At 47.1% G+C, this 26,747-nt stretch overlaps 1 protein-coding gene across 2 annotated transcripts; it reads right to left on the minus strand.

The window, feature by feature from the left end:
• Window positions 1–1,427: 1,427 nt before the first annotated feature.
• On the minus strand, window positions 1,428–19,835 carry LOC8040283 (non-specific ribonucleoside hydrolase RihC). Of its 2 annotated transcripts, none has more exons than XM_002414084.4 (6): window positions 19,713–19,835; window positions 15,418–15,611; window positions 10,358–10,655; window positions 9,829–9,965; window positions 7,400–7,761; window positions 1,428–3,438 (listed from the first exon to the last, which is right to left on the minus strand). In XM_002414084.4, the coding sequence occupies exons 1-5, from the start codon at window positions 19,747–19,749 to the stop codon at window positions 7,420–7,422; spliced, it is 1,008 nt and encodes a 335-aa protein (XP_002414129.3). In that variant the 5' UTR covers window positions 19,750–19,835; the 3' UTR covers window positions 1,428–3,438; window positions 7,400–7,419. The 2 variants fall into 2 exon arrangements, with proteins under 2 accessions (XP_002414129.3, XP_029836408.2); XM_029980548.4 differs by having other exon boundaries at window positions 19,481–19,786.
• Between the last annotated feature and the right edge of the window lie 6,912 nt (window positions 19,836–26,747).

Below are 26,747 nucleotides of genomic sequence, written 5' to 3' on the forward strand. Positions count from 1 at the left end.
CTTCCCAAGTGCACCAGTATACCCTAAGCGAGTGCATTATGAGCTGGCCCAGTTTAGTGCGACAATAAAAAATGTGTCAGTCTTTCCCAACCTATCTTTCAACGGCTTAACGCAACCGTGGATCTTGGACCACCCCGGCCTGAACGCCACTGGGCCAGCTCGTGTTGCCCCACCTTGTAATGCAGGATAAAATGTTGAGCAAAGATTTCGTAGAATGTGACAATTGGCCTATGTCCTTTTTTTTTTTTTGGACCTCTGAATGCGGTGTGCACGTGGTGCGAACGAGGAGTGTACGCAGCGCATGATCTTTAGGGTGACCAGACGTCCCGTTTTGGCCGGGACAGTCCCGTTTTTGAGGTCCGCTTCTGCTGTCCCATCTTTTTGTCCCAATAAAGAATCATGTCCCGCTTTCGAGACATGATTCTTTAGTTTCGTTTTTCTATATAATTGCGCAGACTTTTACAACCGAGCCTTGCGGGATAAAGTTCTGCTTACGAAGCTTCAGCCGTTGGCAAAATACACCCACACCAACGAAGGACGCGAAGCAGTGTGACCGTTCCCTATAGGGAACGGTCACACTGCTAGCGCTTAGTGCAATATGGTAACGTTTTGAAATGAGGGCAATTATTGCATTAAATTTTTTCTCCCAATCTCAATCTTTGAACAAGCCCCCTCCTGCCCCCTGGCCTGCTGGGATGTCCCGTTTTCTACATTGAGAAATATGGTCACCCTAATGATCTTATTGTTTTCTCTTGCCGCTGTCAGAATTTTACTATTTTTTAAATATTTATTCTGATCACGCGTTTTGCAACGTTCTTCTAGTGCCACTGTTTTTTTCTTTATTAGAATTTATCTCTTTTGAAAGAGAAAGAGCTTGTGCTTGCGCGGGCCGCTGTGCGTGCGTGGAAGTTATAGTAAACCTTTGGTTGTAAGCCAGCGTATGTCCTGTGTCCTTCTCCTACTTTGTGTCCTGTCCGTTTTGCGCTGTTTCTCATTATGTCGTTCAACCAACCAGCCCAGCAAGGTATCCTGTTACATTCTGTTTGTTGTTTATATTGTAGGTACTTGAAAAACATCAAAAAATAAAAAAGTTGTGCAACCAATGTTGGACTGGGTATTGGCGCACTCGGCTATAATAAAATTGACGGCAATTCCTTTGCCATACACAAATTTCATTGTATCCAAACTAAAAAAAGAAGTTTGCATTTTTAGTGAATTTGTCATTTCCATCTTTTAAATTTTGCTTGCAAAGTGGCTAGCTAAAGAAGACCCATGCTTGTGTTTATTAGAAGTACGATGAGACTGGGGGTGTGCCTCTCCCTCTGCGTCCTTTTGCGCCACGGGAAAGCGGTAGAGAAAGAGTCAAAGATGTGCAGGATGCACGACTTGCAGAAAGCGCAGGTTTGGGAACACAGCAAAAACAAACATATTTTCCAAAAAACTTTTATTACAAACCAAAGATGTATTCTGACGTGCGATTGTACACTGCACTTCAATCGAGTCTACATTCCACGATAGTAAATGCCAGGGTGCGTGGCAGTAACATTGGTCTGTAACATCCAATGTTTTGCAACTACCGCACTATCCCGAGGTAGCCCACCTAAAATCGAAAGCAAATCCGGTGAAAATGAGGAGTAAGCTAACTTTCAGTGTGCAATAAAAAAAAGAGTTGAAAAGAAATTATAGTGTTAGTTATGTGACCCGCTAAAACGTACAATCGCAGGGAGAGGCGATGAACCAAAGACGACGACTGTCCGTCCCAGTCGGCAATGTTTGCTTATTCCCCGCCATAGCTAAGTAGGTAACGCCGTCTGTGCCGAGGTAACCATTGGCCCTGCAATTACTAAAAGTGGGCTCTTCCGGCGTTTTTGAAAAACGTAACAAATCATGCCAGACATGAAAGTGGGTTATCTTTCGGGGATGGGGCATCTCTCCGGATACTGTGGTAATGAATTTGTTAGTATAAGACGGAGCGAGAAACTGTTAGCACAAACCATCTGTCGAGATTTTCTAATTTTTTCTTTCTCGCAAAAAGGCACGTCGTCAGAACGAGTTTTATGGCGGAATGCGAGGGTCCCTGGGCACCGACTTAGGCTGTAAAGTTTAGTGTTCACGAATACCCTGTCAAGACAATGCGAAAAATTGACAATGTTGCGTTAGCCATGCCGTCCAGTGCAGGCAGTTATTTCGATCCATATTAAACAGCTTGGAACGTTGACACATCAGGGAGTTTTAGAATAACATGCAATTTTACGCGCTACGCGAGGGAGTTTTAAAATAGCGTTTCTCCGCCATGATGCAAAAACTCGAGCCCCTTGTGCTCGCAACGCCACAGTAACAATTTTTATTTCGCACACGAAATGCTGTAACTTGCAAAAATACAAATTGTTTGGTCCGGAGAAACATTTTAGATTTGTTTAAATATGATAATGTGAAGGGAATGGTCAACCAGTCGTGTCCATTCACGTCGCCTCTGCAAGAGACGTCTCGTGTACTGAGCTTTGCCGACGCCGCCGAGAAATGTTTGTGCGTCGCAAGCGCCAAGTTGCCAGCGATCGTTTGCCCACCTTGCTGGGTCTTCCAAAACTGTTTGCGACATGCAGCTCCCGCAGAAGTGCAATGTCGTTCTGTGTTCAAAATCGCAGTCGCGAGGATGCCGTTGACATGACGCTCGCAACCACTGGCAAAGCAGCCGCCACGGTCCTGGGAGCCGCCGTTTTCTAACTGTGCTCGTCTTGGCTTTAGCCAACTCCTTGCGCATCATGAATTCTCCTTGGAGGCATGCAAAGACTCTTTGCGTACGCACGCAATTTCCCAAAGTAGTGCACGCAAAGCGCAAAATGCGTTAAGTGTTCGGCGCATGTGCGATGGCGATGACGCCATTCTTTGCGTACAAAAAGCCTTTGCGCATGCTATTCTAAAATTCCCTCTTTCTAATGACCAGGCATGGGTCTTTTAGGCAGTTACACATTCAGTTAATTAGTATGCTGCTTCATACAGTGCTCGTATGTGCTCATGCACTGAATGAGCAAGCTGCACTGGACAAACATCCAAGCAGCATGCTAGTGCTGGAGCTACCAAAGGATGACCACAACATTCCCATGTGGTAGTTGATTGTAGTAAATATTAGCATCCATGCACCATCCACCTCAGAGCATGTCTCAAAAAGCTAAAGAAGGCGTCCGCCAGAAGCAAGCCGTTGACTGCAACAATGGTCAAAATTATTTAATTCATTAACAGACAACAATGATGTAAAGAAAAAGGGAAACATGCAGATTAGTAGCTGCTTGGACATTATTTCACCCTGTATGAAATACTTGGCGCGTCATGGGAAAAATCACCAGGAGCAAAGTGGCAACCTTGGGGCTGACTCGGGGGGTGGGGTTCTGTGGCATCCCGGGTCCCGAAAACCTCGCTCCTTTCTGAAGACTCCCATTTCTGCAAGGAGGGAGGACGTCGAGAACACATCTGGCAGTTTTACCAGGGACGGCAAAAGGAATACATCAGGGCTTGAACTGAGGCACACATGCAGCATCTCGAACACAGCTCAAGTTTTGTTTGAGAGATACTGCATTAAATTGGTGTAGCCATTGGTAGCAATGCATTACTGTAACTCGGTTGCTTCTTTCATAACTCTAACTTGAACATTTCTTTTTTTCTGGAAGTAACCTTTAACTGTAGCTCTACCACTACTTTTTCCTGAGCCAATCAAGAAAGTAACGACATTAGTTACTTTGAAAAACTTTGTTGGTGTTAAGATTGCGCTAACCAGCACAATGAAACTGCTCAATCCTTCTTTCCTAAAGCTGGGTGCCCACATTGCACGCCCGATCTCCGAAATCCAGAGTGAACCCAGGAAAGTGTTTGCGAGCCCGGATCACTCAGGAAAAACGCTTTCCACAGAAAGCTTAGTTGGGAGAATTATGGTTCTAAGCTCGGTTTACCAGTCTCTTTAGCTGGAACCATAGCTGCAAGCACGAGATAGCAGCTCTGGCAGGCTGCACGGGTGCTCGTGCAGTCGAAATATAAGCTATGAGCTTGTGTATGAGGATCTTGCTCCAGTCAACCAGAAGGGTGTGTGAACAGAATACTTGTTTACAAGGGGCGCACCATATTGATATGTACAATTATCTTTTTCTTTTTTTTGCCGCAGACACTGATCACTTGAGAGTCGGCCCACATGTCCACCTCTTGACAGACTCCTTCATCCTGGAGCCAAATGCCCTTGCACCACCTGCATGGCAGCCTCTCCATGTGCAAGGATAGAACTGTGCAAAGCAGCTTTGAAGCAATCTTGTGAGCAGAAAAAACTACAGTTTGGAGAAGGCTGGGAGCAGTAAAAATGCGGTCTTGGAGCAAGTTGGGAGCAGTATACGAGTTTTAAGAATGTTAAAATAGAGCCTAATTGTGACCAGGTCTTCAAAACTCAAGGAAATATTGCATGCAGAGAATTTCATGTGAACAATAGTTTCAATTCACATTTTATTTGAAATATTTTTCTCGAAATTACATGAAAATTACACAAAACATATAGAGCAAATCTGCACGACAGTGTGACACGTGATGGAACCGACTTGAAAAGAGGTAAATATAGACAAGCAGTTAGAAATAGCTTTCAGCTCGTCTCATGCTCCGTCATAGGCCTCACAGCTCACTCGCCTTTGTTATGTTCCCAAGTTTTCTGCGCAAGGCCTCGGGGTGGGCCAATGCAGCTGAGGGCTTGCAATGCACCCTTCCATAAAAGCGTATCGGTGCGCGTTTATTGCTGATTTTGTGTGTTATGAACGTGAAGTTTCTGGCTGGCCGCAATTGCGAGCGAGCGCTGGCTGGACCGTGATTTTGCACGTGTGGACTGTGATTTTTGTAAACAGTGGAAACGCTTATAGTCACGCAGGTACAGCCCAGAGGGAGGCGCGCCAACTTAAATACATTTGATTTCATGGCAGTATGGCAGCACGGCTTGCTTCATTACTCAGACGAAGTGACTCCAGGAAAGCACACAGCAACGGCAGCTATACTTCGTTTCAGCTAATGTCCAGACGCAGCCGATGGTACAAGCGCCAGCATGTGGCCTTGAAAAGTGCTAGCACTGCACGACCACACGTTCATGGCAGGGACGCTGAAAGTCCAGACCTCGTGCTTGTAGCATAATCTTAGATGAAGAAGAGCGACAGCGAACGGCTCCAAAGAGGTCTAGCAGCAGAATTATCGCAATGAGGGATGCTGAAACAACTGTTTTAAGCTGAAACGAAGTATAACCATGGCAGCGACCACCAGATACAGAGCTTCGGATTCGGATCCACTGGTGTTCTCTTTAGACCGAAGTTCTGATGTCAACGTTGCGAACAGAAACTTGCGAGATGGCTAATTTTGATGAGGCTCGCTTATAATTTCAGTTAAAGTGCACTTTGGTGCAATTTCATTCTTATTTATACTTCTGTATCAGTGTGGCGCACGAAAAGTCATTAGGCGCACAATGGCGCAATTGGCGCAGCAGTTCCATCCCTGCATGTGCTGCTGGAACCATCTTGTTGGGAGTGACTCACACCCACGCCTGGTCAGCTTATTAGTGTCTGCAATATGGCGCTCTCACAGCCACCCAACACGTGATGACCAGCATGGGTGCCCAGTCAGGTCATACCCATTACCAACAAATGTTTGACGAAAAAGACAGCCGATCATGTGAATGCTCATGGTGCAGTGACTGACCACCGCATGATCGGGTTCGGCCGTCTTTCTGACATGTCGTATGACCAGTCGGACCTTTGGCCATACATGAGTATGGCCTGACCGGGCCCCCGGTAACCATCCCCTGTACAGAGACATAAAAAAAAAAAAACTGCGAGGACACCATTTTAAGGTCATCGGTAAACTGGAAGCAAGTGTCCAGGCATGTATGGGAGGCACTAAGAAAAAGGGGTTCCAGCAGGGCATAGAGGGGCAGCCACATAGGTCGCTCAAGGTATTTACTCGCATAACGAACACACTCGCATAATGAATGCAACTTCACAACAGTCATTAATCTTTTAACTTTCTTTTGCCCGTACAAAATTAATGCACTTCCAATTTTTGGCTCTTCAACTCTCAAACTGTGTCCAACTCAGCCAGCCACTGCGCCAATTCTTTCTGCCGCCAAGCAGCGAGCCAAGGATGGTAGTATTTGCGCGCGTAATGGCAGCAAGTGGTTGCAGAAGTCACGAATTGCGAAACCAAGTGGTGAGCGCAGCTAACAAAGCTGGTGTTGAGGAATCGCTCCAAAGATGTTTCGTCCGTCGGATGCACTGATGTGGACAAACACGCTGTCGTCTGTGGACCGCTTATGGACAGTGAAATTATGAAAGTGGTTAGGCCTAGGAATGCTCGCGTCTCTCTCCATGCCAAGTGAGCATCGTATGGCGCTTTTTCTACGACAAAAAGAATGCCGAAGGCACCCAAAAAGGTTTGCAATTTATAGAGCACGATTACCATAGTGCACTCACTACCTGCCGTGGGTATGCCTTTGTCAATAGAGACGTGCCACAGCTAGTACACTTCACCGTGTCAGATCGGCACCTAAAACAACGTTTGCACAAAGTGTGTAAATGAACAAAAGTTTACCCCCTGTAACGACCGCAAACTCCCAAATACGTGTGCGTTAAATATTCGGGAAAAAAAGTGCATTCAACATGCGAGTAAATATGGTATTAGACTCCAGGGGGAGTCTGCAAGAAGACATGTATCTATGCGCCGATTCCCAAGCGACCACCATCTGCAGCAAAAAAAAGAAACTCGAAATCAATATGGCACATATATTATACAATGCCACAAAAAAAAGGATAACAGTTTACCTACTGCCTGTATATGGCAATACCAGAAAGGCAGATGCAAGTGCCTCCTGTCGCAATACATAATGCCACGAGTTGGGAGAAAAGCTCAAACCTTCGAACGATCCTCTTTTTGCACTTTGTAGTGTCTTTCAAACAGCTCGTGTTGCACAAGCAAGGGGCCGCTCAACGAGGCATGTGAGGCAACAAACGTGTAAACGGCGTGTTCCCTTCCGCAGGTTCAAGGCTGGCTCACACATCTCCCTTCTCTCGTGTTGAGAGCGTTGCATTCTTTTAAAACCGCTTAAAACACTCACACAATCTGTCGAGTTGCCCTTTTAACCCGCAAATATCTTTTTATAATTTTTTGCACATCACTCTTTCACCAGGGCTCGAAATGATTCGATAAATGGCACCGGCGTGTCAGCATGTCGAGTGGTGGTTAAAGAGAATGCAATGCTCTCCGTTATGGGAGAACGCAAATGTGCGAAGTTGCCTTCGTTGCTCCGGTTCTTCGGCGAACGGCCATTCCATTTTTGCTCTTTCCTGCCAAAAAAACCGTCCTTGCCGCGCCGGAAAAGCCGTGTCGCACCCACCTCTCCTCGGACGGGTGCGCTCAGCGGAGCATATGCTCGTAGAGCTTTTTAAGGCCGTCCACGTCGAAGCCGAGCAGGAACTGGACGTGCGGAGGGTGGCCGTGGTGCCACTTGAGGCTGGGCCGCCGATCCACCACCAGCATGCCCCTGGTGGTGGCCCCGTGCAGCTCCAGCCAGGCCGGGAAGGCCTCGCAGCGCGTCACCAGCGACGGCTGCAGCACTGCCGCCATGGCCAGCAGGTCGCAGCACGAGAAGCCCTCCCGGTGCAGCAGCTGGCGCTGGCGCTGCGACGGGTGCTCCGTCACCGCCTTCACCAGCTGCGCCTTGGGGGAGTTCCCGCCCACCCATTGGTCAAACCAGTCCTGCAGGAGGAAGTGAGAGAATGGTCAGCTTCGGCCGATATTTGTTGCGTCGCCCTTTGTGCTTTCCAACGACGTCCCGCTCGTGTCGTACCGCAAGCAAGCTTTCTCTCGGACAGGTCACGTACGTCACAAAATGAACTTTCCTAAAAACAAAAATCTTTAGTGCAATATTTACGCCGCGACCTTCGTTTCGAGTTGCGAGCGATACCGAAACAAGCCCCTATTTCTCAGGTTCGACGTCTCGAAATAGAGGCACGTTTCGGAATCGCTCCCTACTCAAAATGTGCCTGGGGACATAAAAGCTGCACTAAATTATTTATTTTCTTTGCGAAAAATTTGGTTTCTGACATGCAATATCCGTCCGGGCACTTGAATAAAATTTTTTCGGAGGTTCGGTGTTTTTTTAAAGGGGCCGTGCAACAATGTTTGAACTCCGGTCAAATGACTGTGGTAGCTGTTGCCTGTCACATCTGGATTAAAACACTGAAAACCAATTAAAGCTGCGTGCCGTAGTTCTTCTTTTTTTTTTTTTTTATGTCAGGCAATTGACGTTTAGGGCGCCTTCATACCACTTCAACTCTTACACCGTCTCCGAGTCACGTGAGCGGTGACTAGCAACGGGGACACGGAGAATCCAGTTGGCTTCCCTTTCGAAGCCTCCAGCGCACCTGGCCTCTGCTTGCAAGTGACATGGCAACCTTGAAGGTTGGTTTGAGCATGTTGAGAGAGGGGATTGGGGTCGAAGCGCAAGCCTCGTTGAAAGAAAGTTTGACTGACGAAGTAACACGGGGTGAGGCTCAAGGGAGGAATAGTCTTTCTCTCACCTCGGGCAGATGGCGCCACTAAAACTGAATATATAGTACAACTTTTTAGATGATATGAGGTTTTTGACGCATTTGCTCAAGTTGAAACGACAATGCTTATTTAAAAAATATGGCATTATACTGAGCACATAAGGGCACATCTTGCCATACCCAGGAGTGCATCACGACTTAGTTCCCATGGCCACCACCCCGCGACTGCAAATCGCAAAATATTCCCGTTCCTCGCTTTGCTATTACGCAACAGAATGCAATATTTCAAAAGAACGAGGCGGTTTCTTTATTCCTTCTGGTAAGATAAACAATGCAAAACTTAGAAACTGGAAACTCTTCTGAAGTTTGAATTGATGCACTGCTAAGGTGACCACCTTCCTGTTAGTAAAATGCGGGACACGCGTGGCGGGGGGGGGTTAGAAGATATTTATGAACACATACCCAATGAACCGAGGCTCTGGTAACCCATTTATTATCCTGTACTGCTTATACACCTGCTAATTCTATTGCAGCAATTAAGCTCAAATAATTTCCACTACCTGTGATATTTTTAATGCCAAACATGTTATAAATGTGTCGAAGTTTAGGACATAAAAATTGACTGTATCATAACTCAAGGCATCAAATGGAAATAATAAACGGTAAATCTTTTTTGGGTCATTGTTTCCTGTCAACGCTTACTTTTACCAACATGGTCCTACACAAATGTTTTAACATTAGGTTCTTTTTCGATCGTTGCGAGTCTGGCTGTTTTTACTAAAAACAAAATCCACAGCAACCCTTTCGCATTGACATAGCAATTTGAAAATAATTATAATATTTTGTATTTAAATTTTTGGCGAGATATTTTTCTTACGATATTTTTTCCACCAAAGGGAGAGGCACAACGGCGCATGCGCGTCAGTTCTCCAGCAAGGACCATGGTCGCTTCCCGCAATGCTTGGATAGAAAATGGCATACCACTGCGAATCACATGATTACCAGTGACCTTGGCGCTTCCCCGCGCCCTGTTGATGGGCAGTACCATGAGTTGCAGAGTAAATTATACGACAGTGTGAAATGCGGGACATTTTGAAGATTTCGGAATTTCTCGCGGGACGCGGGACACGAGCCCTCAATGCGGGACAGTCCCGCGAGTCTTGGGATGGGTGGTCACCCTACGCACTGCCCCTTTAAGTACTAACTTGCCCAATTCTGAAAACTGTTTCCCGGGCCCTCCACGGAACCATTAGGAGGCCCCCGTGCCACTGACCCAGTCCATGGCGTGCTCCAGGCAAGGCTCGTGGGTGAGCAGCTTGGTCTCGCACTCAGCCTCGCCCAGCACCACGCTGGCCGCCTCGGGGTCCCAGGTGAAGTTGAACTCCCCCGTGGGCGTCTCGTTGCCCCGGGCTGCAACCGGACCAGAGGGCATCAGTCACAGGCTACGCGCGGAGGAACCCAGCAAGCGTTCGACACAACGGGGAAGCATTGAGCATGGGGCGGAGGAAGGTGCGCGGGCAAGAAGACACGGGTAAGCGCGAGACCCTCCCCCTCTCTTCTCAACTTCCGACTTGTCCGCCGCACTGCTATTTTGGTGTTGCCACGTTTGGAAGTAGAGTCCGATCCGTTCCTCGCTGTGCACTGTGGGACAGCACTCCACACGTCGCTGAGCGTCATTCTGCAAGTGACCTTTACCCTCGGTGAGGTCGCCGTTCCGCGCTCTATGAAAGCCCAACGCAACTACGCGTGCACGTCCTTACACAGTATGAGCTTTAGTGAAGACCGAGGCACGGGTCCCTCACCGTCGAAGGTGCCCCCCATGACGACCAGCCGCCGGAGGTTGCCCAGGAAGCTGGGGTCCAGCCGCTGCGCCAGCGCCACGTTGGTGAGGGGCCCCAGCGCCACCAGGGTGATCACTCCGGGCCTGGCACGCACCAGCTCCACCATGGCGGTCGAGGCGTGCTCCATCGGCGGCTCCAGGTCGTCGTCCGGCAGGGGAAGCTGCTCTGCCACGCCCCCCAGGCCGTCCTGGCCGTGGTACAGGTGGCAGGCTGTCGCCTTCTGCACCAGGGGGCGCCCACAGCCCTGGTACACCGGGATCTGCGCGGGAGTAGGAGCCGGCGTGTCACGCTGTCCGACGACCTATTTCCTTTCAGCAAACTACAGTGGTCAGGATTCATCAGACTACTGCAGCCTATCATATTGACTAATCACAGTTTTATTCAGACTTTTTTTAGTTCAAAGTAGAGTTGTGACATCAGCACTTGGAAAGTTTCTTCTTTCTTTTTAACATACTGGTGTGTGCAATGCCTCACTTTGGAGAAGTGCTTTCCCCTTAGTATCTGGCTGCACTGTGGTGAAGCATGGCATGAAAAATTGTGATGCACACTCCACAGTTTTTGCTTCGATCATTGCAGTGCACCAGTGTGCGGTGAGAAGCACAACTCAACGAAGCTACAAAATCAATCAGATCAGACCAGGAACGTGAGAATATTGCGCAACTTCCGAGTACGGTCAGAATATGATACAGAGATCAAATCGAGTAGTATATTACTTAAAGATATAATCGAAAGCTCTGAAAATAGGGACAAGCCTACCGTAACGATCCGGCAATTTAGCGGATCTTCAGCTGTTACATTTTCACTATTGAAAAGGTAAATTATGTTTTGGCACAATAGACCCTTTCCGGAATTCAGTGCCATCTGGTGACTCAAATGGCAGTTTATCTTTTACTATACTAATGGCGGCAATGAGCCTGTGGTCTGCAATATTTAATGGGGCACCGTCACTTAAAGGTCAACGGTAAACGAGAATGTTCACTTCACTACAATTATTTTTCAATCTCTTTTAGTGTCGATGGCGAAAACAAATGCAGCCAGTCGGAATGAAGCGCCAACCCACATACATGCCTTGATAGAGTCCTATACATGAAGAGGCTTTGAAGCCGATTGAGTGCTACTAACGGATTGACTGGGACTGAGTTAGAAATGAACGCTTACGCAGCTCTTGCTTCCAATTCCTGCTTCACGTCGCGCTAACACCTAGAATGTATAGGCCTCGAATGATCTGCTCAGGAGCATCTTCAACTTCTTCCTTCAACACTAAACACAAGGCCGCCATTAGTATAGCACATATGCCGTTTTCAGATGATGATGATAGTGATCAAAGTGGCCAGACTGAATTCCGGAAAGGGTCTATAATGGCGCAAATTTACCAGATTATGTCGAAATGTAGCAGGATGTAGCAGGCTATGCACTTTGGCGCAACCCCCGAAACGACGCAGCAATCCCATCACTGTCAATGGTCAAAGCGTAAAAAAATACGATAGTCAACTGCTTTGCTACATCCTTTTTTTTTCTTTTCTGGCAACATGTGGAATCACACTCGTGTTCCTGCTAACTGCTCCTCACTAGCTATCTCCTCCCTCCGTCGCTCCCCCCACCCGAAAAAAAAGAAGACAACAACAAACGTGAGCTTGGGAGGTACGCAGCCTGAATGTTAGAACCTTGTGGAGTACCCCATTGAACAAAAAGGCACGGATACTATTGGGGGTGCCCAGATGTCCCCCCAAAATGAGTCACGTCATATTTCATGCACACAAATATTAATGTGAAACATTCTTTGGGCAGGTATTCGGCATTTGGTGAAGCCCAGACAAAAACGTGGCCGTGAAGCTCGACACTGATTGGTTGACGGGTGGTAGAGGAGGAGTGAGGTGTTCGACGCTCACTGGTTAATGGGGATGTCATGTGACCAGGAAGTAGGCAAGGAGGTGTGAGGTGGGTGAAGGGGAGCTCGACCACATGTGCACGCTGAGAGAAAGGATCTTGAGAGTGTGGAAGGCTCTGGAAGATCGCCAGGTTTAGCAGCCCGATCTGCGCTAGTATTGTTTCATTCTCAGAATAACCATGAAGTGCACGCACGGTACACGTCAAACTATCTGATGGAGAGTGCCATGAAGGTGTCTGGCGTCTGGAGACTCAGAATATATCGCTTAAAGTTTGTGAGGCTAGAATGTTTCCCGTATGCAACACAACTGCCTCACAATTTGCCACATATTTTTGATTGAGTGTGTACAGGAAGACGGAAAGCTCATGCAGCTGTAGTCATACCAAGAGGAAAGGCCTAGCTAGGCACTTGTCACCAGCTGCATATGACCTTGTTAAATAAAAAATGTTGGTGCAACCTTTTTTTTTTTTTATGTGGTTGTTTCTGTATGAGTACCTTGAATCTTGACCTAGATTTTTCTGTTAGAAGGTATGACTTATTTTTTTGTCGCACTCTTGTCACTTTCAAAGTGTAGTGGGGTGGTGGCAGACGCTCTCATCACACACTCGTCAATTCTACTTGCTGCTTTCTTTGACGTACAGCCCAAATAAACAGGGCATGGATTACCCTTGCATCATGTGGCACATACACCATATTTTTCGTCTGTGTCTCAAGCAAACTGCAAAAAAACCCGGCGATCAAGATGCAAAGTTTGACACCCGCTCGGCCGTCCTTGCGATTGATTTCTGCTTGACCTGCCAAATTACAACAAACTGGAAAAAAAGAAAAATCTTTTTGGGAATTATGAGTATCAAAATATTACTGTTTGGTCACCTAATAGACGCTTTCCGAAATTCAGTATGGCCACCACCATAACCATCAACACCTAAGTGTATGTACAGTGTACACCATCTGTTCATGCTAATGGCGGCCTTCTATGGTGGCCTTTTAATGATGGCCTTTTAATTGCGGCCTTTTAATGTCAGCAGGATGAGACTTATGAGCTTCTTTGTGCTATGTATTTGAGGATGTCATGTGAATCCATGGAATGATCGGCTTCGGCACACTGCAGACAGCTCATCACGATACAATGCGGTGAATATTATCCAGAGATTTATTCAAGTAAGTGCCTGGTACAGAGTGATAGTTCTTGACACAACTGAAACTGAAACAACTATAGAAAGAAAGAACTTTGAAGTAAAGAACACCGTAAGTTTCGTAAGTCTTTCATTGACAAATAGAAACTAGATTTTAACCGCCATTAGCATACACAAATTTAGACTGATATTTGAGCCACTAGATGGCACTGAATTTCTTAAAGGGTCTATTGACAAGCCTCCAAAGCCACAAAAATGACCGACTTGGTCATAATCAGTATAATATCACGAAGCTGAGTCAGCTGGGTCACTGGCTCCTGTTCCGTAGGCCGCGACGCCACTCTTATCACGCTGCTCGAGTTTAACTTTGAGAAGTACAGCGAAAAAATTAATTGAAGATCAACCCTAAGCTCTCGTTCAAATTAGCAATTAAACATGAATTGCAAACAATACATCTCAACCTACATGATAACAATCAAGTGCAAAAGCAGTCATGTGATCCTGGTTACTACGTCACAACAAGGAGCCATCAGGTGGCACCGCCCCATCTTCTCAGGGCAAATAGAAACTAAACAGCCTTGTTAGATGCCTCCATACCATGTTTTTTTTGTTTTTTTTCACAATAGATGTTCTCCAAGAAGGGTTTCAAAGTGTGCTTGTACTACTTCCACTTAGCAGCTAATAGACCCTTTCAGAAATTCAGTGCCATCTAGTGGCTGAAATATAAGTTAAATATTTTGTCTGCTAATGGTGGTTCTTATTTCAACGGTAGACATACAAAAGTGGCGCTGTTTTCTCCTCATACATCTTTCTCTTTTTTTCAGTTTCAATGGTGCACTTACTCAGGTAAGCGCCTCTATACGAGGCACTTGCTTGAGTAAGACTTTTGATACAATTCACCACATCAGGGATCTTGTGGGCCTAGTGTGTGTCAACTGATTTATTAGACGCCAGTCCGAAAGGAATGCAGACCCAGCGCTTGTATTCAATAAGGGGTTTCCCCTGGCAAAGTTTGCACTAGTTTATTGTTCCGAGTCATTTGGCACATGCTGAAAGCGATTTTTCCAAGGATTCATTAGACACCCTCAAATGTGTAGTGCAAAAAAGCTTATAAGTCTTACAGAGATTGTTATGTATACATTCCTTTAATAAGTATGTTTTCTCACTCACTTGAACAAAATAGCGGACTAGTGTCTTGACCACCTAGAATTCGTGTTATCTACACATGGGGGTCTGTCTTCAACTTCTCTCTTCACCAGCCACTAAAAGGCAGCCATTAACATGAACAGATGTCACACACTCGAATGATGAGTTATCGCAGTTGCCAGAACGAATTTGGGAGAGGGTCTATTGACCGACTGATGCTGAGGCAACCCGCACATCTCTGAATGCCTGCTTTGAAAGTTTTTCGGTTAGAAGTTGCGTGGGTGCAGCACAAGGAAGTCCCGACATTCGTTCGACTAACCAGTCCAGATCCTGTCCACTTCATTGAGCTATAGTGACCTAGACTAAGCTACGGAAACATTGCTTTTGTGCCCATTGTGGCTTATTATTTGCCTTGCCCCCCCCCCCCCCCCACCAGTTCGTACAAGGAAACATCTCTTCTCCCCTTCTTAACGGCGCCATTTGTTTTCTCGAACTTCCCACCAAACAATCGTCAAACCAAGTCTCTGACGAGAGGCACCACTTCTTTCAAGGATGGTGGACTGGGGTAAATACCACTATAATTAATTCAGAACTTGGCTGATGCCATCATCTGTTTTCTCCCCAAGTTCGCACGACGGCTTATTTTGCAAACATAAGTGAGGATGGTTCATTTTCCTGCACTACTTGACATATCTTCCTGGAGCACTCTCTCCTGTTTACTCACTGTGTCGTCGTGCATCACCCTTTCTGACTCTCTCTCCTGCCCGGATGCGACCAACGGGGCACTGCTGCCGTAACAGCCGCAGCATGCCGTGCGCGCTCAGAGCCCCGCGGAAACCGTCGCCACCTGCCTGCAGCTGCTTGCAGTAGTTGAGGATGCGCAGGGTGTTGGTGTACACCCTGGGTAGCTCCACGTTGCCCGCCACGCACGTGATGGCCAGCACCTTGCAGCGGGACGGGTCGGACAGCGCCAGCAGCAGTGCCAGAGCGTCGTCCACGCCCACGTCCGTGTCCACGATGAGCAGTTCCTCGGCCATTGCTCTCTCTGACGAAAATTTAGATGGATGGTGTTGGCTATACCCTTTGTATTGGGTGTAACTTGCCCCACCTAGCCTGAAAACATTTAGGCCACCTTCCCTATAAATACTACTCTGAATTCCCTCTCTCATTAAATCGCCTATGCCACCCATTTTGTGCATTATTATGCTTCTCTATGCCTTCTCCACCAATTTCCAAAACTCCTCTTTGCGACTGTAACTTTTCTTTTTTTGCTTTTCTATCCTCGCCAGAAAAATCGGACGCTCCCGCCAAATATGTCATCTCTTCAGCGAAAGCAGGGTTTTGTTCAGCGGAAGCACAGCGGACGGGGTACCGCCCAACCATGATAAATTTCTCATATTCTGGGGAAAAACGCGACGCCAAGGACAAGAAAACTTAAAGCGATTGTCCGACGAAACCGGAAGTTCTTAAGATTTTGGGATGGTTACCTGGCAAGAGCCTAATGATTAACATAAGCCATTTTTATTATATTAAACGATTCCCCAATTTAGTGTAATCAATGATAAATAATTCCCTGAAACTCCATGCTAAATTTAGCAAGTATCAATGGCTGCACTCCCATGCCTGATGTGACGTCACACTAGGCTTGCAGCTGTCAGATCCTATGCCTCATTCCTCCATGGGGAAAACAGTGCTCCTAACGCACCACAGCGTTCCATTTTACTTGCCACTGTAAATCTCGTGGAGAAGTGAAGAGCGTGACAACCGCACAACAAGAGTCCCCCTTCATTCACAAAACATTTTCTAGCGCAGCAACGATGGTGAACTTCGTCGTAGTGCTCACGCAGAGGACAAAACTCAAAGGGAACTTCGGTTCAGCGCGTTCTATGCATGATGTCACATCAGAGCCCCCGCTGCTCTGGAAGAGGACGAGGAAAACACTGTTTATGCACGCTTGGTTTAAAACACAATTACTCGTCCAGGGAAGCCCATAAAATTCAGATTTGTCATGGAAGATGCTTGTAGAGCCATTGACAAGGGGGTCTAAATGTTTTCTTCAATACGAAATTTGACCGGACAATCCCTTTAGGCTAAATGCCCCAAAATACAGGAAATATGTTTGATTCCATCAGAAGTTCACTTTCAGCCTTTACTTTTCTGAATCCAGATAGTGGCAACAGTGGGTGCTTCGGAGATGCAGCAAAGGGTTAAGCCGTCACATCCAATTCAATCCAAAAAAGCATTCATCAAAATCCAACACAGTCCGATCCAGTTTTCAGGCAGAGAGTTCATATAGTAATCTAGAGGAAAAGGTCCAACGCATTCTGGCTTCTTCGCATGGCATACATCGGTGGTCACAATGAGCCCATATCGCTGGCCCCACTTTACCGTATTTACTCGAGTAATAGCCGCACTATTTATGAAGAAGGCCCTTGCGTCTGTTTTCCCGCAGGACAAATATACAGCCAATCATCGCGTTGCGCATAAATAACATAGCGAATAACTAGATCACGAACACGATTCTCCATACAAATGCAATCTTCACAGATGGTATCATCGTGCAACGACGTTATCTTTGTCCTGTAAACCGTTGAAATCATTATGCCGATCGCGGTGATTGGCAAGCCGCATGCTCCGCGGAAAAGCGAACCCTCAGGTTTCCTTCATAAACAGTGCGGCTATTACTCGAGTAAATACGGTCATACAGAAGTCTCCAAACCCTCGCCCATGGCTGACAACTGTCTTTCCAACGAAGCCCAGCCCTTGGCCCACTCCCAGCAGACTCGCTGCTAGGGGCACAAAAAGAACTGCGCATAAAGAAACGGCGCCGTGATGCGCTCTAAATGTGAAAACTAGAATACCAGAAATGATAAGTAACTGCCATCGTAAGAAAAGTCTTCTCATCATATTATTAATTAAACATTGTGATCCCTAGCATTGCCATTCTTAGTCCCCCACTTCAGGTCTGTGTAACTACATTAAAATTCCATTGTGTTCTCACATACATTGCACTTAGTATCTTCTGTCACAACTATTGCATGTCGTCAGCATTAGTTTTATCATTCCCATTAGTCTTTTGCACTGCGTGAATGTGCCAAGTGCTCATGCGCTTTGATTTATGCCAGCCGACTTTCCTTGGTCACAAGGGTCGTTATATGTTGCAATTAGCTAGATATTAAATTTTAATTTGAAGTATATGTATTCATCCACCTTAGGGTTGTTTTTAATACATACTCCAACCAGTCTTGTACACGTTACTAAAAAAAAGTAATCGATTACAATTACTATTACTCTTGGCTAAAAAGTATTCGATTAGATTACTTGATTACTCGACAGCAAAAGTAATTGGACATTACTTAAAGAAGTAATCGTTACTTTTCCGATTACTTTATTGTGTGAAGACACATCTTTAGCGCTCGTAACGATGAACTGCTATATTTCACATTTGCACAAGTATTGAAGAAGAAAAACTGGCTCCCTCTTCATAGTCGTTGCACCTTCACAATGTGGACACAAGCATAGAATTCGTTTGAAGACGTTTAATGATTTCGACGTTCGCCAGTGTGTGTGTGTGTGTGTGTTGGGGGGGGGGGGGGGGGGGGGGGGGGAGCGGAGGGGGTTCTAGATCTTGTTAAGCTTGAGCAAGGGTTGTCGCTCAAAGTTTGCGTCGCTCATTTTACTATTCACATGTGGATGAGCTCGCATGTTATACAAAAGAGCAGCAGCTCCAGGATTCGAAACGGATCATGTGTAGTATCCATTAGCGGAAGAGATCGCCCCGACCACTTCTCAACTCGAAACATTGTTCGTCACAAAGAACACGTAGGGGAAATGGGGAAATATTTCAACTGCCTTTGTTATATTTTGCATCCGCTTTAGGCATTCTTCGGTTCTGGTTCTCCTACGGGCTGCGAGTAGGTACCCTAAGCAGGATTTTTTTATTTTTTTAAATTTCTGTGTGTGTGTGTGCGTGAGGGGGCTAGTTTGAACGAAGGACTCACAAAGCTACATTCTGCTTCCTCAAACTTTGCCTTGAATGGCCTTTGTCACGCACTGTGGCTTCCCTGGGGCTTCCCACTCCCAGTCCCAGTTCGAAAAAAACAAACAAAAAACGGACATTCCACAGAAACTGTAGATAGAAAGATATTGACCTCGTTTCCTACAGCTCCGCAAAAATCTTTCTTTTTTCCGTTCGAAAAAAAAAAAGAAGCAAATTTTGTTTTTGTCATTTCATAAAAAAACGCGTGTGCCTGAGGGGGGGTCCCGTGGACAAATTGTAACGGTTACAAGTAATTTGATTACTTCAAAAAGTAATCAGATTACTCTTGTGATTACTGCCTAATAAAAGTAATCAACTGATTACAAAATTACTGCAAAAAGTAATTGATTACAAGTAATTTGACTACTTGTAATGTGTACGGTACAAGTCTGACTCCAACATTCATTTTTGTCTACTCAGTTGTTTTTTTTTCGCTCAAAATTACTCGTGTTTTTTCCCGGCCCTCAAGGCTGCGACAAATCGCTAATCCAGCCCTTTAGCCAAAACGTTTGGAGACCTCTGCTTTATTACAAAGACTCAGCAAAACAACCCTTGCAAGTCTGCACCTAGTTTTGCTCCTAGCTTCACTTTGTTCAAGCACACCCAGGGTAGCGCAACATATAAATAAAAATAAAGTTGATAAGCACTCGAACAACTTCAACCAGTGATACACGCGCCGTCCGACTCTTTCGGACGGCACTTGTAGGCGCGATTCGAGTGCCGCCGGACGGCACTGTAGACACAGCCAAAAAAATACCTCCGTTATTTATTTATTTTATTAATTTTTATACTGCAGCACCTCTTAGTGTTCGTGTCGTTTTTTGCCTGCAGTCTCGGGGTTTATATAAAGTTCACTTCGAGCAAGTTGAACTTACCCTGGGGGGTTAGGTTGGGCTCACACGGCTCACAGCAGAGATGATCAGAAGAGGAGCTGATAAACGTACTACGATATAAAGGGGGAATACCTGCACAGCCTGTTGTTACTTGCGATGCAAGGGAATATGCGACATGCGTGGCGTTTGACCACGGTGATTGCGGAACGTGGTCGCGACGCTGCTCAGCCGTTGCTTATCGCTGACAGAAATCAGATAACTTGCTCGTTGTTACCTCTGGTATCGGCATATCTCGGACGCTTGAACGCCATGTTGAGGACAGCTGGCTAAATGGCTGGATGAAGGTTCAAACCGTTCAGACTTTGCATTGGACGGTAACTTGTTCCATCTATGTTACACTTATTATAAATATATATCTATATGTATGCATATATATCTATATATATATATGCATATATATCAACGAGGTATAGGGCATTAGAGTGATAAACTCGATAAACTGGCAGCTGAAAGTGACCCCCAATTGACCGCCGCCATGTTGTACAATTTTGACCACTAGACACGTGACCAGGCCAAATCTATGACGTAACCAGACGAAATCTCTGGCGTCAACGATAAGATGGCAGCGCCCAGTGCGTGTCGGAAGCGTTGTGGGCGTTGATCGGAGTGTGTGGATTTCGTGTGCGGAATTCGGTTTTTCAGGGTTTTGTATGCTCCCCGCGTAGGAATAACGCGAAGGAGGAGGGAATGAGGCTTTTCTTTTTTACTTAATTCAGAGTAAGCCAGATTCGGTCCCGTGCTTCTCGTACGGGCTCGGATCACTACCTCGGACATCGCTCGATCGTTCGAGTTTAATTAAAATATCCGCAATCGTTAACCACGGGAGCTCCTCCATAATCGCTGAGTCGAAGGATACGTCGAACCCATCCGGAACGCGGAGTCTAAAGGAATATAGGACGTAACCAGAACGCGGAGTTCTAACGGTACGGCGGACGTGCCTGGGCAATTTTCTTAGCTCGACCGTCAAGATTCGCATTTGAAGCAGCGAGTGAAGTGTTGAAATCTCCGAACTGCTCGGTGTTGAGCTAACTACGGACCACTTCACTATGTGATCCGTAGTGACGTGAAAAAGACCGACGGCGGTCACTCCGGGGGGACGGCGGCTCCCGGCCGCCTGCCGGGTGCCTTCTGTGAAGGGGCGACAGTCGTGTAAGCAGTACTGTACCAGCTTCTCTTACAGTTATGTTGTTCTCGAGCAGCTTCCCGATCACTAAACCCCGCAAACGCGTGCCGAAATTTCAAAAGGTGTCTGCCAGCCTGGAAAGCCTTGAACTCCCAGGGAATTTCGGATCATCTGGGAAAGTCAGGGAATCATTCAAAAAGTGGGCTAAATAAGGGAAGGCGACTAGTGAAAGCGGCATGACGGTTGCTCGTCGGCACGGCCATGCTGAATGACATTGCCGAAATGTCATCCTTCGACTCAAAAACGCAAGGAATTTGATCAAAATAGTCAGGGAAAAACTTGAAAAAGTTGGGGAATTTGAAATCAGTAGTTTGTTAGACACAATGATTTTCTTGGCACTCCACGCGTTTTTACACACGACGGGCACACGCCCGTGTATCACACGGCAGCCAGGCCAAGCGGCTGCCAGCCACTTATGCAAGGTCGATAAGACGCAAGCGTGGAACGCTTTCGGACTGCTGTAAATACACCAGCGGGAGCGTCCGGCCGCAGTCCGACTGCCCACGCTAGGACACCCGACACAGACTCCGCGTCCTGGGTACGTCTGACGTATCTTTAAATTTTGCATCCTAGGTACGTCAGACCTATCTTTAGACACAGCGTCTGATAATAGTAGTGAATAGGGTCGCGTTCAGTGCGCAAGTCACTTTATTACACTCGGAGAGCGGAATTCCATTCCCGTTGCACAGGTAGTTCCCAAGCTAGGCATGCACTTGAAGACTATGTTTCACTCTTTCATAAAGCAAGCTTTGCGGGACCCCTCCGCCCTTGTGCACCCATTCGCAGGTCGTGTCGCCTTTCCTCACGTAACTCCCGCAGGTTCAGTGAGTTGCCGAGCCACTGCAGCCCTGGCGCCGCTCGGTACATACAAGAGGCGGCTCACGTCGGTCGTCCAGCAGCGTACTGGAGGGACGCAAAGCTAGCAGCCTCCTTGGTGCACGCAGGACGAGGCTGAGCAGAGCTCCAAGCTCTTCTGACGCACATGTGCACTCCAATGAGACCGGTGTCGCACCCCGATTCCTAGAGATGTGGTCGCACTGGCAGTCTTGTTGGTCCCTGGGGGCCGTCGAGGAGTGCCAGAAAGCAAAATTCCATCCTTCTTGCGCAGGTAGTTCCCCAGCTAGTCACTTCCTTGACGACGTCGCACCCTCTCTGGAAGCAAGCTTCGGGATGCTCTTGTGCACCCATTTGCTGGTCGTGTCGCCTTTGCTCACTAACTCCCGCAGGTCCAGCGAGTTGCCGAGCCGCTGTAGCCCCGGCGTCGCTGGTCGTGCATCCTGGTCCTGGTCGTGCATCAACCACCGCTGCCCATTTCCGCTGAGTGCTTGGGTGTGGTAGCTTGACGTGGTTTCGCAGAAAGCTGTATGCCTTTGCCGAGTAAAAATGGAGCGTGAGGGCAAACTTGCGCACATCCTCTGTACATGCGTTTTTGTTGCGCCTGACTTTTTAAGACGAGGTTGCGCATTGTGTTGGTGAATGCATTGTCAAGTATGTCAACTGCTAGCTTAGGAAGTCGTGTCCTCAGTTCACGGAGCAGCGTGTTCAGCTTCCTAATCCTGGCCGTCTTCCGATTGATCTTCTTCTTTGCCCGTTTCAACAGTTTCCTCGCCTTCTGCAGCTTTTGCCTGCTCGTGGCCAGGACCCTGTGCAGTCGTGGTGACACAGCTGCGTACGAGTGGTCACCGAAGGAAGTATTGCGTCGCATGAACACAGCTTCAGGGGGAGTCTCTGACGTCGTAGCCTGAGAGGGGGAAGTAACCAGCTTTACATTGCTTCCAGAACCAGCAGCAGCTTGGGCCTCTCCTGGGGTTGGCTGATCAGTCGTCGATCCAGGCTGCCTCTCTGGAGGGTGAGACCTGTCAGCAGAACAACGAGCGGTGACATTCAAGACTGCCTGTATTCCACAAGACTGTGTGCCAGGGCATGCATTCTTGGCAGGTTATACTGTGCAGTGTGATATGTGACCACACCTTTTATGCGTTGGCCAGAACTGGCACTGACCCACAAAAAGGGGGTGCTGGGAGTTCTGGCTTATGAATAGGGTTCCATGTTTTGGGTGTTTTTTAATTTGTGAGTATTACCTGGCTCAGTGAGCAAAAGAAGAGCCGTGATCAAAGGGTGCAGCCAAAAGCTGTAACCAAAAGTTGTGTCCAAATGCCGTGACCAATGCGACGCAATCTAAGGAAAAAGAAAATAAAAGAAAAACAAACAGCTGTGCTCACGTTATCATTTTCGTCATGTGAATTAATTATTAATCACGTGATCGAACAAAAAATAAACCTAGAAATAAATTATCCCCTGCCCGGTTTCGAACCTAGGCTCTCATGATCGCAAAACTAGTGTGCTATCCATTGGGTCAACCTTGCTCATTGACGTCAATATAACTCGGCCAAAGGTAATGCTCACGCATTCTCACATCATGAAAGAAAGCTGAGGTGCTCTCATAGTTTTATTTTTTTAAAAATGGGGGTGATTTTTCGGTGCTTATTTGTTCTCTCGAATTTTGAGCTTTTCAGTGTTTTTTTGATATCGACTAAAACTCGGAGTGTCACGGTACTTATGTGGTAAAAGCAAATGCATATCTGTGGCGTTTCTAGGAGACACAACATGATATGCACTACTCATTGCTAAATGGAGCACATAAAAACAATTTCCAAAGAAAAAGAGCAGCCTCGCAGACAGTTCAGTGCGGTCGGTGTTGTGGTTCAACAAAAGTACAGACGTTTATCAAGGTTCCCTGCCGTGGAAAGTGCAATTTCTCTTCAAAGCAAGCTCAATTCGGGTTCTTTCGGTTTTTGCAGATTTCAAGAAAAATCGTTTGGAGGTCATATTTTTATGTATATCAGTATATACTGAAAACACGTAACCCACTTATGATTGAATGATTGTAAAAAGCATACAGCATGCCATGGAATTATTATAATGGTGGTGGTTGAAAGTGTTGCAAAGAACCTGAATGTTTTACTCAAACCTATCAACTTGATCCCAAAGATGCCACTTTTATAGTGATTCGTTGACCACCACTTTCAGATACAAGAGACACACCTTTGCAAGTTGTGCAACTAGTCGCCCTAAGTACCTGAAAACTGGAGCTGGTTACTTCCCCCTCTCAGGCTACGACGTCAGAGACTCCCCCTGAAGCTGTGTTCAAGCGACGCAACACTTCCTTCGGTGACCACTCGTACGCAGCTGTGTCACCACGACTGCACAGGGTCCTGGCCACGAGTAGGCAAAAGCTGCAGAAGGCGAGGAAACTGTTGAAACAGGCAAAGAAGAAGATCAATCGGAAGACAGCCAGGATTAGGAAGCTGAACACGCTGCTCCGTGAACTGAGGAAACGACTTCCTAAGCCAGCAGTTGACATACTTGACAATGCATTCACCAACACAATGCGCAACCTCGTCTTAAAAAGAGTCAGGCGCAACAAAAACGCATGTACAGAGGATGTGCGCAAGTTTGCCCTCACGCTCCATTTTTACTCGGCAAAGGCATACAGCTTTCTGCGAAAGCACGTCAAGCTACCACACCCAAGCACTCGGCAGAAATGGGCAGCGGTGGTTGATGCAGGACCAGGATGCACGACCAGCGACGCCGGGGCTACAGCGGCTCGGCAACTCGCTGGACCTGCGGGAGTTACGTGAGCAAAGGCGACACGACCTGCAAATGGGTGCACAAGAGCATCCCGAAGCTTGCTTCCAGAGAGGGTGCGACGTCGTCAAGGAAGTGACTAGCTGGGGAACTACCTGCGCAAGAAGGATGGAATTTTGCTTTCTGGCACTCCTCGACGGCCCCCAGGGACCAACAAGACTGCCAGTGCGACCACATCTCTAGGAATCGGGGTGCGACACCGGTCTCATTGGAGTGCACATGTGCGTCAGAAGAGCTTGGAGCTCTGCTCAGCCTCGTCTTGCGTGCACCATGGAGGCTGCTAGCTTTGCGTCCCTCCAGTACGCTGCTGGACGACCGACGTGAGCCGCCTCTTGTATGTACCGAGCGACGCCAGGGCTGCAGTGGCTCGGCAACTCACTGAACCTGCGGGAGTTACGTGAGGAAAGGCGACACGACCTGCGAATGGGTGCACAAGGGCGGAGGGGTCCCGCAAAGCTGGCTTTATGAAAGAGTGAAACATAGTCTTCAAGTGCATGCCTAGCTCGGGAACTACCTGCGCAACGGGAATGGAATTCTGCTCTCCGAGTGTAATAAAGTGACTTGCGCACTGAACGTGACCCTATTCACTACTATTATCAGGCGCTGTGTCTAAAGATAGGTCTGACGTAGCTAGGATGCAAAATCTAAAGATACGTCAGACATACCCAGGACGCGGAGTCTGTGTCGGGTGTCCTAGCGTGGGCAGTCGGACTGCGGCCGGACGCTCCCGCTGGTGTATTTACAGCAGTCCGAAAGCGTTCCACGCTTGCGTCTTATCGACCTTGCATAAGTGGCTGGCAGCCGCTTGGCCTGGCTGCCGTGTGATACACGGGCGTGTGCCCGTCGTGTGTAAAAACGCGTGGAGTGCCAAGAAAATCAAACATTGTGTATAACAAACTACTGATTTCAAATTCCCCGACTTTTTCAAGTTTTTCCCTGACTATTTTGATCAAATTCCTTGAGTTTTTGAGTCGAAGGATGACATTTCGGCAATGTCATTCAGCATGGCCGTGCCGACGAGCAACCGCCATGCCGCTTTCACTAGTCGTCTTCCCTTATTTAGCCCACTTTTTGAATGATTCCCTGACTTTCCCAGATGATCCGAAATTCCCTGGGAGTTCAAGGCTTTCCAGGTTGGCAGACACCTTTTGAAATTTCGGCACGCGTTTGCGGGGTTTAGTGATCGGGAAGCTGCTCGAGAACAACATAACTATAAGAGAAGCTGGTACAGTACTGCTTACACGACTGTCGCCCCTTCACAGAAGGCACCCGGCAGGCGGCCGGGAGCCGCCGTCCCCCCGGAGTGACCGCCGTCGGTCTTTTTCACGTCACTACGGATCACATAGTGAAGTGGTCCGTAGTTAGCTCAGCACCGAGCAGTTCGGAGATTTCAACACTTCACTCGCTGCTTCAAATGCGAATCTTGACGGTCGAGCTAAGAAAATTGCCCGGGCACGTCCGCCGTACCGTTAGAACTCCGCGTTCTGGTTACGTCCCACATACCTTTAGACTCCGCGTTCCGGATGGGTTCGACGTATCCTTCGACTCAGCGATTATGGAGGAACTCCCGTGGTTAACGATTGCGGATATTTTAATTAAACTCGACCGACCGAGCGATGTCCGAGGTAGTGATCCGAGCCCGTACGAGAAGCACGGGACCGAATCTGGCTTACTCTGAATTAAATAAAAAGAAAAGCCTCATTCCCTCCTACTTCACGTTATTCCTACGCGGGAGAGCACACAAAACCCTCAAAAACCGAATTCCGCTCACGAAATCCACACACTCCGATCAACGCCCACAACGCTTCCGATACGCATTGGGCGCTGCCATCTTTTCGTTGACGCCAGAGATTTGGTCTGGTTACGTCATAGATTTGGCCTGGTCACGTGTCTAGTGGTCAAAATTGTACAACATGGCGGCGGCCAATCGGGGGTCACTTTTGCCTGATGAACGGTATACTAGTTTATCACTCTAAGGCCCTCTACCTCGTTGATATATATATATATATATATATATATATATATATATATATATATATATATATATATATATATATATATATATACCAAGGTATATGTACATGGGTAGCGAAGCTTCGGCCAAAAAGCGGTTCAAAACAAATCGCCAGCGACATCGACCTGGAGGGTCACGTGAAGGATGCGATTGAAGCGCGACTAGGAGAGGTGGGGACAAACATTATTGAAATTAATTAGTTTGTGACTAGAAGTATAATAATTGGTATTTTAAACAAGCTAAATATAATTATTAGATAATATCAATCATATTTAACGCGCTACAAAATTCAAATCTGTCTTTGTTTTTGCTAATATTATGCATACTTCTTATTAGCGTCCTCTGTACGCCACTAGCAAAAAGGCCGACAAGCGATAGCGATATTTGCAGTTTTTTGTAGACCT

The sequence above is a fragment of the Ixodes scapularis genome, unplaced genomic scaffold (assembly GCF_016920785.2).
Source record: "Ixodes scapularis isolate PalLabHiFi unplaced genomic scaffold, ASM1692078v2 PGA_scaffold1__304_contigs__length_218370807, whole genome shotgun sequence".
Taxonomy (NCBI): Eukaryota; Metazoa; Arthropoda; class Arachnida; order Ixodida; family Ixodidae; genus Ixodes; species Ixodes scapularis.

Coding starts and splice junctions, on each gene's coding strand:
- LOC8040283 (XM_002414084.4), bottom strand. CDS start 19,749: ATGGCGTTCAAGCGTCCGAGATATGCCGATACCAGAG. Junction 9,966..10,357: donor CATGGGGGGCACCTTCGACG/GTGAGGGACCCG, acceptor GTCCGGTTGCAG/CCCGGGGCAACGAGACGCCC. Junction 7,762..9,828: donor TGGAGCACGCCATGGACTGG/GTCAGTGGCACG, acceptor TTCCTCCTGCAG/GACTGGTTTGACCAATGGGT.